At 39.1% G+C, this 11,802-nt stretch overlaps 1 protein-coding gene across 1 annotated transcript; it reads left to right on the plus strand.

Moving 5' to 3' along the window:
• Positions 1–1,979: 1,979 nt before the first annotated feature.
• LOC135209214 (uncharacterized) lies at positions 1,980–10,148 on the plus strand. The gene is made up of 2 exons (XM_064241904.1): positions 1,980–2,463; positions 6,251–10,148. The coding sequence occupies exons 1-2, from the start codon at positions 2,419–2,421 to the stop codon at positions 8,402–8,404; spliced, it is 2,199 nt and encodes a 732-aa protein (XP_064097974.1). The 5' UTR covers positions 1,980–2,418; the 3' UTR covers positions 8,405–10,148.
• The last annotated feature ends 1,654 nt before the right edge of the window (positions 10,149–11,802 follow it).

Consider the following 11,802-nt stretch of genomic DNA (forward strand, 5'->3'; position numbering starts at 1 on the left):
CAGTCCAAAGGCTCCACACCTCCACAGTTCTCCCCAGGACCTTCCAGTCCACAGGATCCACATCTCCACCAGTTCTTCCCAAGGGCTCCCCAGCCTAAGGGATCCACACCAGTTCTCACCCAGGGCCTTCCAGTCCAAAGAATCCACGCTCGCAAGAGAACTACCTCCCAGAGCCTTCCAGTCAAAATGATCAGCAAGGGATGGGCCCCACCCTTCAAATCTTCCTGGGGAAAAAATAGGTGATATCCAGAGACAGCAGAAGAGAGAGAGAGAGAGAGAGAGAGAGAGAGAGAGAGAGAGAGAGAGAGAGAGCATCTCTCTCTCTCTCGAGCATTCATGCCTCGTCAGCGGACCCCCATAAAGGAGATATAACAATTAAACTTTACGAGAGAGTGGAGGAGGCAAACACAAAACGCCAGCTGCAACAACACATGTCCGGAGACTTATCCCCCTCACTTCCCCTCCCTTCCTCCCTCCCTCCCTCCGGTGGCATCCCCTCACTCGCCAGTGACCACAAGGCCCCTTCTTCCTCCAACCGCCCCCCTCCCCCACAGCCACCCACAACGCCCTCTCACAACGCCCAAATTCCCCACACGTCCCCCTGCAGCAAATAAAAAAAACGAGGAAGAGAGAGAGATAGCCATCTTGAAACAGGGTCATAAAACGGCGCCTCTTAATTGCTTCCGAGATTTTTTCCTGGAGTTTTTTTGTCATTGTTTTTAGATTTTTTATGGGTGTATGTTTCATGTGGAGGAAGGGGGAGAGAGGGAGAGGAAGGGGAAGGAGGGGGAGGAGAGGGTTAGGAGACAGATATGGGTGGCTTGATTTGATCCAGCCGCGTTCCTTCGCCCCTTCTTGACAGCGGGACTTTTCTAATTAGATTTGGAAGCGTTTTCCTGTTAGCTTTGTCGTCCTCCACTGCCTAAAAAAAATTTTAAAAACCTTCTTGATCCTTTAATATTTTTCCCCTGTCCCATTTTTTATGTCCTTAGGGTATACGAGTATTTAAGACAACCTTAGAGAAAAGAGGAGAGTCTTAAGAGTTTATTAAAATAGGCTCAAAGTTCGATGAAATATTTGATCATTTAAATTTTTTTATTTACGAATTCACTTCCACAATGGGATTAAAAGATAGTGGTATGATGCGGTTAATCTCTCGCGATTAATAAATAATTTGCAAATGGAATTATTAAAATAACAGGCTGTAGATTGTAAGTAAGATTACTAAATAACAAAAAACAGCCTGTAGATTGCAAGTAAGATTACTAATTAACAAAAAACAGGCTTTAGATTGTAAGATTACTGAATAACAAAAACCGGCTGTAGATTGTAAGTAAGATTACTAAATAAAAAAAAACAGGCTGTAGATTGTAAGTAAGATTGCTAAATAACAAAAAACAGGCTTTAGATTGTAAGAAAGATTGCTAAATAACAAAAAACAGGCTTTAGATTGTAAGTAAGATTGCTAAATAACAAAAAACAGGCTTTAGATTGTAAGAAAGATTGCTAAATAACAAAAACCAGGCTGTAGATTGTAAGAAAGATTGCTAAATAACAAAAAACAGGCTGTAGATTGTAAGTAAGATTACTAAATAACAAAAACCGGCTGTTGATTGTAAGTAAGATTACTAAATAACAAAAAACAGGCTGTAGATTATAAGTAAGATTACTAATTAACAAAAAACAAGATTACTGAATAACAAAAACCGGCTGTAGATTGTAAGTAACATTGACATTACTAAATTCAAAAAATACATGGCGGCTGTAGGCAATTGTCAATAATAAGCCATTACTAAAAAAATAAAAAAAAAAGGCTGTTGATTGTAAGTAAGCTTACTGAATAACAAAAAACAGGCTGTAGATTGTAAGTAATATTGCTAAATAACAAAAAACAGGCTGTAGATTGTAAGTAAGATTACTAAATAACAAAAACAGGCTGTTGATTGTAAGTAAGATTAATGAATAACAAAAAACAGGCTGTCGATTTTAAGTAAGATTACTAAATAACAAAAAACAGGCTTTAGATTGTAAGTAAGATTACTAAATAACAAAAACCAGGCTTTAGATTGTAAGTAAGATTACTAAATAACAAAAAACAGGCTGTCGATTGTAAGTAAGATTACTAAATAACAAAAACCAGGCTGTCGATTGTAAGTAAGATTACTAAATAACAAAAAACAGGCTGTCGATTGTAAGTAAATGCTACTAGAATTAAGCAGGTTGTTTATTGTAAGTGACAAATGACAAAAGCAGTAGTTGGCAACATTCCTTAGTTTGTCTCCATGTTTATGTTGCTGTTTCCTCGCTGATTGAGTTGTTTATTTTCTTTTGCAGGGAGGTAAACAAACCGTCGAGTGCGTCAACAAGGGCCTCACCACCATTCCGGCGGGAATCGACCACGGCACCCAAGTGCTCGACATGAAAGGGAATTCCTTGGTCATCCTCTCCCATGAGAAGTTCAAGGTGGGTCGAGCGTAGGATTCTCTCTCTTCTTTTTTTTTCTGTCGAATGGAAAGACTTGTTAAGTCAATTTGGAGACTTGTTTTTGGCAATGAGTGAAATTAAAGGAGTGGTTGTGTCGAATTTCAGATTGCCTGAGGTCGTTTAGAAGACCTTTTGGGGTCGAATGAGATAGATAGGAGTCGAATGAAAGACTTGCTGTGTCAAATGAAAGGAGGTTTTGGGTCGGATGAAAGAGTTAATTGTGTCGAATGAAAGAGTCCGAAAATAGACTTTGGAAAAGACTCAGAAATAAACTTTGAAAGAAGACTTTGGAAATAGACTTTGACAACAGACTTTGAAAATAGACTTTGAAAGCAGTCTTTAAAAATAAACTTTGAATGCAGACTTTGAAAATTAACATTGAAAGCAGACTTTGAAAATAAACTTTCAACATAGACTTTTAAAGCAGCTTTGAAAGTAAACTTTGAAAACAGACTTAAAAAATAAACTTTTCAACCAGACTTTGAAAATAGATGTTGAAAATACACTTTGAAAATAGACGTTGAAAATAAACTTTTAAACCAGACTGAAAATAGTCTTTGAAAATAAACTTTTAAAACAGATTTTGAACATAGACTTTTAAAGCAGACTTTTGAAAATACACTTAGAAAATAAACTTTTCAACCAACCAGACTGAAAATAGATGTTGAAAATACTTTGAAAACAGACTTTTGAATATAGACTTTTAAAAACAGATTTTTGAAAAAAGACTTTGAAAACAGACTCTTGAAAATAGACTTTTGAAAACAGACTTTTGAATATAGACTTTTAAAAACAGATTTTTGAAAAAAGACTTTGAAAACAGACTCTTGAAAATAGACTTTTGAAAACAGACTTTTGAATATAGACTTTTAAAAACAGATTTTTGAAAAAAGACTTTGAAAACAGACTCTTGAAAATAGACTTTTGAAAACAGACTTTTAAAAGTAGGGCAGGCGATCAGCTAGCTACCTTTGACCTCCAACCTTTCGTCAGGAGGCGCCGGGAAAATACGGCAACGTAATTAATCAGACTGGCAATTACCCTTGATTGACTCTCTCTCTCTCTCCTCTCTCTCTCTCTCCTCTCTCTCTCTCTCTCTCTCTCGGTGTTTAGTTTGATGGATATTGCTGCGTGTTCCGCGTTCCGTACGATAGATATCGCTCCAAAACCCGTGTTTTTGTGTGTTTATTTGTGTGTCTGTTTCTGATTTACACATTTGAATCTGTTAAATTAGGAAGAAATTTAATAGAGCCGTGTGTATTTTACAACAATATGTACATATAAACAATACAAAATACATGCATTATACATTATATATGCATATTATATATTATATATATATATATATATATATATATATATATATTCGTATGTTATATATATATATAGTATATATTATACTTATATATATATATGATATATATTATATATATATATATATATATATAATATATATATAAGATATACAATAATATATAATATATATATATATATATATATATATATCTATATATATATATATATATTATATATCTTATATATATATATATATATATATACAATATATATATATATATATATTATATATATAATATATTATATATATATATATATATATATATATATATATATAATATATTACATTATTATATATAATATATTATATATATATATACATATATATATATATTATATATATATATATATTCTATATAGTATATATATTTATATAATATACTTATATTATATATATTATATATATATCTACTTATATATATATATATATATATATATATAATATATATATATATATAAAATTTCTTAACATACTTACACAAATAAATACCGTATGAAATCTACCCATATATATATATTATATAAGAAATATTGTTTAAATCCCGGTTCTCAGGAATCCTCCAAAATTCCGCGGAATGAATCGAAATTGTCCGAAAACTTGATAATCTGGACCCTTTGAGAAGTTGAAAGTCCACCATTATGAGCCATATTTGATCCGATGTCAATGTAATGTTCCCTTTTCTGTTTTGAAAAGATTGATTTTTAAAAGTTCAGTCGATGTTTGTTTACGGTTGTTGTTGTTATTGTTGTTTAGATTATTCGGTAGATGAATATATTCGTATGGAACGAGCCTCACCAAAACGGGTCACTGATTTGAAATTCTTAAGCTTCCAAAGAATATTATGGTGTTCGTGAGGAAGTAGTAAGAGAAAGTAAAAGAAAATACGTCATTCTCTCTCTCTCTCTCTCTCTCTCTCTCTCTCTATCTCTCTCTCTCTCTCTCTCTCTCTCTCGCGATTTCAAAAGCCCCAAAAAATATCTTTTCCCTAGCCAGACTGTTTTTCACCACTGGGCACAAAAAATCTCTAAGGGAGAAAAACGCCTATTTTCACTAACCCGGGCTGGAGAGGGGGGGGGGTGGGGGGGGGGGGGGAAGCGAGTGACCAAGGGACTGTAATAAAACAAAACTCTCTTCTCTCTCTCTCTCTCTCTCTCTCTTCTCTCTCTCTCTCTCTCTCTCTCCCCAAAGCTCATCAAACAGGATGGCGCCCCATCACCGTTTAATGATGTGCTTTGATAGTTTTAAGAATTAGTATAGGGAATTAGTTCAGGAATTAGCTGGGGGGAATTCGCAAGGGAATTAGCGCTGGACTGACGCTTTGTTGAATCTCTCTCTCTCTCTCTCTCTCTCTCTCTCTCTCTCTTTACCGGGACCATGGGTATTTTTGTTCTTCCTGTAACCTCTGGGTATGAAGTGTTGTCCTCTCTCTCTCTCTCTCTCTCTCTCTCTCTCTCTCTCTCTCTCTCTCTCTCTCTGTAGGCACGACCTACATTTGCCTAACAATCAGGTACATTATTCACTGCTTTGTTCAGCAGGGTCTTACTGAGAAGAGAGAGAGAGAGAGAGAGAGAGAGAGAGAGAGAGAGAGAGGGAAATGGCCAATCCATGATAATTCCCAGCTCGGTATAGTGTTAATCTTACAATCCTACAGTGCATGTAGCAGGCACTTAAAACTCTCTCTCTCTCTCTCTCTCTCTCTCTCTCTCTCTCTCTCTCTCTCTCTCTCAAACTGCATGTGGACTGTATCCCAAATCAGATCCTTCTGTCTGTCTGTCTGTATGTGATTGGAACAGATACCTACAAAACAGCTGAACTAGACAGAACCAGATTTAACAGACAGATGCATTGGGTGACTTCTTCTTTGCTGGTGATTTTTTGTGGCTTTGGAAACCACTTCAAAACCGAGCGATTATATTGGCAAAGTTTCATCAAGTTCTGCGGATCAGTTCTTGAGATATTTAAGTATAAACAAATATAGATGCTCATTTGCAATTGTTTGAGTGTTTGAGATCCAGATACGTAGTATAAGTGGAAATTAGCCTTGTAATTGGTTATATCAATTGTTATATTATTCTAAAAATTTACAGACTGTAAAAGTATCATTTTCACTGTTTAAAGTTAAACCTCAATAAAATTATTAAATTAGTGAACCTTTTTAAAACCAGATCCTTTTTGTGCAAGGTTACGTGACTGTATGCTGGTAATGAGCTAGATGTGTGATGATGCCTGTTTCTTTATGCCCTCATGTGATTTCATGTATAATTCAAATGAGAATATTGCAGGGTGGTACTGCTCGATGACCTGAATGTAGATTTTGTATACTTGATTTAATTCCTGATTTAGATTCAGTAATGTGTTGCACTGCCTCAATTACATTTCACGTCATTCATGACAACTTCCTGCCGGCAGATGATGGGACTGACGAACCTGCAGCGAATCTACGTCTCTCATTGCAAGCTGGTGCAGCTGGACGACGTGGCCTTCCGCGGGCTGACCAACCTCGTCGAGCTGGACCTCAGCAATAACGACCTCACCTTAGTTCCTGAAGCTGCTCTGGACCATATCCCAGCCCTGATGCGTCTCCAGTTGTCCAACAACCCCATCACAAAGGTCAAGAACGGTGCCTTTAGGGGTCTCAAGTACCTCACCTCCCTGGAAATGACCTCCTGCATGATCCAGACCATTGAGCCTCTGGCGTTCCAGGGGCTGGATAAGCTCGAGTGGCTCAAGCTAGACGCGAACCAGCTGGAGTCTGTACCTCCCAAGATGATGTTGCCGAAGTCGCTCCACGGAATTGACTTACACAACAATCCGTGGAGGTGCGACTGCCGCCTGCAGCACCTGCGCACGTGGTTCGTCAAGTATAACGTTCCCTCTTCTATAAAACCGAAGTGCTCCACGCCTCCGAGACTCGAAGGCCGTATCATAAGAACTGTCCACTCTGACGAACTGGCTTGTGCTCCAGAAGTCAGACCAACGTCTCTCTACCTAGACTTGTTGGAAGGGAAAAACGTCTCGTTCGAATGTCACGTCACAGCCGAACCAAGTGCTCACATTCAGTGGAAGTTTAATGGACAGTCTCTAGAAAATAGTTCGTTTGTGTACGACGAAAGTTCAGCATTTTATATTTTTGAAGAGAGTGGAGTGAATGACGAACGTGTGAGTCATTTAAGGATTGAGGGGGTAACCGCTGCCCACGAGGGAGCTTTCCAGTGCATTGCAGAAAATCAGGCTGGAATAGTCATCTCGAACTTCACTCTAAGGATAAGCCAGCCAGTGGTTGAAGTTGTGGAAGAAAACTTTGTCATGGATCACATTGTATATATTGGGGTAGCACTCGTAGTTCTTGTACTTCTCGTTCTAATTCTTCTTTGTATTCTCATTTGTCGATGCTGCCGTAAGCGAACTACGGCGCAGGAGAAGGTGACCGGGTCTCCCAGTTCATCCGGTAATGGAAGGCCCAAAGAGGGACCAGCGCCAGCTACGAACAACATGCCGAAATACATTCAGATGGGAACTCCTGCACCTAAGGTGAACGGCATATCTGCCGAGCCTCCCCCAATCTCTGTCATAGACACGTCTCCCTACAGGACCGAGTCATCTTCGGCTCCCCACACGAACCCAGACATCATATCGGATGCCCCCGATGACCGGGGGAAGACTGGTAAGAAGCGGGTCAGCATAATGGGAGTGGAGGAAGTGGATCCTTGCGGCACAGTCACTACAAGGAAACTAGATGATATCATCGAAGAGTTTGAGGAAGGTTATGATCCAGGTTATGACCAGCTACAGGCCCAAAATGAGCAAGATGGGCAGGGTATTCCGTGTGCCACGATGCCAAGACGGAGGGAAGGAGAGCCTGCTAATCCATACCCTCTGACTGAAATACCACCTCCAGAGGAAATGAATCAAGGATCCCGCTTTTATGACAGGGACGGCTATCCCATAGACTATGGCTTGCCCCATAATGGAAATGCCAACGAACTCCCAACAAACTACAATCCGCCTCCACCCGAATCAGCTCCCGTATACGCAACCGTCAGACGCAATCGCCACGGCGTGCCGCCTCGAAACGACCTCATGCACGACCAGAAGTACCCGGAGGAGTATCGTCTTCCTCCTCCTCACGACCCACAGTTCCATCCACCAGACGGCCGCTACCCTCAGGCGTACGGCTTAGCCCCAGAAAAGTTCAACGGGACGGCGGATGGATCCTGCGAATTCTGTCCGCCGCCAGTGGTGCCAGTGCATCCTGACTACCCGGCCGATCCCGGAGGCCGCATCAGGGGCGATGGCTGCAGCTTCGACAACCTCCTGTCCTCGTGCGGAGGAGGAAGCCAGTGCTGCTACACAGAGCAGAGAAATCGCCTCTACGACAACACCCTCCCAGAAAACTACCGGCCACTCGACCCGGAGCCCCCGCCGCCAGAGGGCTGGGGAGATGACGACGCCGTCAACATGAGCACGTGGTGCGAGCATCCAGAGTCGCCCGGGACGAGAGTCCTCTACTCGCCTGACGACAACTACTCTGACCAGCAGCAGGCACAGGGCACTCAGGTGTGAGCCAGGAGGCGCCGCCAGGACGAAGCCCAAGCAGTCTGGCCAACCCCTCGGCATTACTCCAAATGTACACACACACACATAAGTGACTTCTCTCTCTCTCTCCCTCTGGTCTGTCACATAACACAGTGACGCTCTTAGTTTTAAAAAGAAGGAAAATAAACACTTTTAAAATGTTCTGTGTATTTTTGCAGTGAGTGTGTTGCACTGTCAGAATAATGTCGTCATCGTCTTCAGTCTCCACCAGTGACTGAAGTTCTCTCTCTTCCCTCGTCAGCCATTTGCACTTGAATTCTTAAGGACCCTATTCTGTGAGATAACAGTAAAACTGAATGTGTGTTGGGGCGCCAAATGTTCCATAGATACATACCAAATAGATTCGCGGTGAAAACAGGGACAAAGTGATTGTACATAGGACTTCAAAAAATAATGATTAAGAATAATAAAGATGATGATGATAATAATAATAATAATGAAAGAAAGAGTGAGCTAGCAAACGTGTGATATTACTCTTTTTGAATTCACTTCATAAGTAAAGGAATTTCATTGCTTTATATATCGGCATCGCGTGTACAGAATCCTCTATTTTGTATGACTTTTCTCTAGGTGAGATTTTGTATATAGATATAACGAACGAGAGGGATAGTTAAGGTCTTCGAAAGTGATAAAATACTTTAGGCTAAATCATTATCTGGAGGGGAGGCGAGCGTAAAGGAAAATGGGACAAGATATATAGATATATATATATGTAAAGATGAATATATGATGTCCTGTTAAACTGATCTTCGGAATTTTGAGTTTAGCAACACGAGACGTGATCTGTGTGGTGGTATCCAGGTCACAGGTGGAAAAATAAGAAAGTGCTAATTTTATTTTATTTATTGTGATTTATTTATGGAATTGTCATTTGTATTTATAGACTTTTTTGGTATACTATATATATATATAGGTTTGCACTCCAGAATACAGAAATGGAAGAGATGATAGTAATCCTCGGATAACCAGTCCAGTCTTGCCGATCATAGAACTAATAAATCCACAATACAGTTTTCTAAATACATCCCCATCAAATTTTTTTTTCCTCCATTGTAAGTGTAAATAAGTAGATGCCTCATTATTTAACATATTTATTAAAGTCATTTCACGCTATGAATTCCCATTTACACACACACACACACACACACACACACCAAGGTTGGATTATTATTGGAGCATTAACTCGTCAAGTTAATCCTGGGAAACTCCAAAGAGATATTAGGCGTGACAGGGAATCTTACGAACTAATAATGATTTGATAATGACTAGGTTAAGTTGCATCCAAAGCTTTAACCACCAAAGATTAGATAACTAGTCTCATAACATTTTTTTTTATACATGTACGATCCATCATACAACACATGTATGCGTATGTAGTACGATTATATATGGACGTATTTTGCGAGTACGCGATTTACGAGTGCGTATGTGAATTTGCGCGCAAATGCACATAGAAGGACGTATGTAATCCTGTATGTACGCACGACACACGGAGGAACGTTCTCAAAAGAAGGAATTCGTCAGGTCATGCGTTAACACTGGGTTGGGTTAGCTGACCAAATGTCACGTTCACTTTCTTATGCGATGTTTGAAGCAAAATGCATATTTTTATTTTAATAATTCGGGAAGGGGTGAATCACTTTGTTTTAAACAGGCAAAGTCATAATTATTGTGCTTTTCGTATGTTTGTAACGAATCGCTGAAGAAATTTTTTTTTTTAATCCTTATTAGACACCTGCCATCATTTCTTTTAAAAAAATTTACCAAAACTCAAAAATTACTTGGTATTTTCATTATAAGAATCTAATCTAAAAGTATCTGGGAATTAAATATCATCGTAATTGTATTTTTTTATCATTCCGAGTCACTACTTATTTTGGCAGTGGGTGGGGACCCCAAAAGCACTGTCCATTAATTATTGCTTGTTTCATTATTTTACATTATAATAAAGTGATGTAGCTTTTCTTAAGAGTTGTTCTTTAAAAAGTACTATCTTGTAATTATTTTTTTTATAGCATATGGGTAAATTAAGGAGATTTCACGTACAATTGCAGCGAATCGGAAATTCACCCCCCCCCCCCCACACACAAAAATTAGATAAATAAATAAACCAGTTCACCACCCATCGACGCCTTGGCCGAGTCATTTCCTTGAGGACGTGAACATGACGCCTTCATAATATAATGTCCATTATAAAAGACAGGTATAATTAAGTGGGGAAAAAAATATAAAAGACAAATCTCATCCATTTTTGTTACGTTTGTTTGATAACAGCTGTACAGAAAACATATTATTCTTCTGAGAACTTAAGTGTGTTTTTAAGTGTTATTTCCTGTGACAATCTTTCTATTTACACTTCCGAGTCATAATTTCCCCCAAAATAATATGGGGGGTGGTGGCCTTCACCTTCCCCTGACCCTCGCGGGTCTAACTTTATGATAATCATTGTTTGAACAACCAGATCCTAAAATCCTCTCCCGGCTCCATGGTCCTTGTAAATAATGATACCGGTCAAGAATTATAAAACACATGAAGCTTTCCTCTCGTCATAATGATTTTTCGAGCTGGGCAGCAGCTCTTCGGGGAGTTTTGTATAACAGTGACCTCATCCGATGAGACTTCTTTTTTTTTATTTTCGACTTTTAGGTGTAACGTAGAGTCTGTCGCAGTAGATGCGCGCTTTATTGGCACTCCAGTAAAGTTAGAGATCGTTCTTCTCATCATGGAGCCTGGAGGATTTTGTATGTCTTATTTTGAAAGTGGTTCCTACGTATAGTCTTTCGTTTTCGCGTCTTACGTTGTTCATTGTCTCTAGTCCAATATCTTTGTATCCTACGATTTTTCGTAAGTTTATTTAATATTTATTTTTAATTTTAATTGCCTCTGTTCATTCCAGTTCTTTGAAAGATCCAGGAGGATGTTGATTGTGAGAGAGAGAGAACTCGAAAAGGCCAGGTGTGTCCCCAACATCCGCAAACTCAGAGAAGCTCTCCGCGGGGCGTTTGTTTACGAGGAGTCGTTCTCTACGGACTAATAGGCAATGTCAGCATGATGATGATGATGATGTTGGGCGAGTTCTCTCCGACATTCTATCAGTCTCCTCCCTCTATTCTCCCGTCACTTTTAGAATTACAACACAATTTGATCCGCGCCTTTCACCCTCCCTTTTAAAAGGTCACCCACCGCTCCATTCTGAGTTTCCTCTTAACCGTCACTCTAAACCCTCTTCACATACTCCCCTGTAGATGATGCCATGAACAAAACATCTTTACAACCTGTAAAATACATCTTTAAGAGGACTCCCTAATAGATAAAAATAAAAAATACCTTTATACCCTGTGTCCAAAATGAACTTGTTAAAAATT

Source organism: Macrobrachium nipponense, chromosome 37 (assembly GCF_015104395.2).
Source record: "Macrobrachium nipponense isolate FS-2020 chromosome 37, ASM1510439v2, whole genome shotgun sequence".
Taxonomy (NCBI): domain Eukaryota; kingdom Metazoa; phylum Arthropoda; class Malacostraca; order Decapoda; family Palaemonidae; genus Macrobrachium; species Macrobrachium nipponense.

Bases quoted from the DNA above. Each gene is read 5' to 3' on its own strand.
- LOC135209214 (XM_064241904.1), top strand. From the start codon at position 2,419: ATGAAAGGGAATTCCTTGGTCATCCTCTCCCATGAGAAGTTCAAG. The intron at 2,464-6,250 runs GTGGGTCGAGCG...TCCTGCCGGCAG, and splicing joins TCTCCCATGAGAAGTTCAAG to ATGATGGGACTGACGAACCT.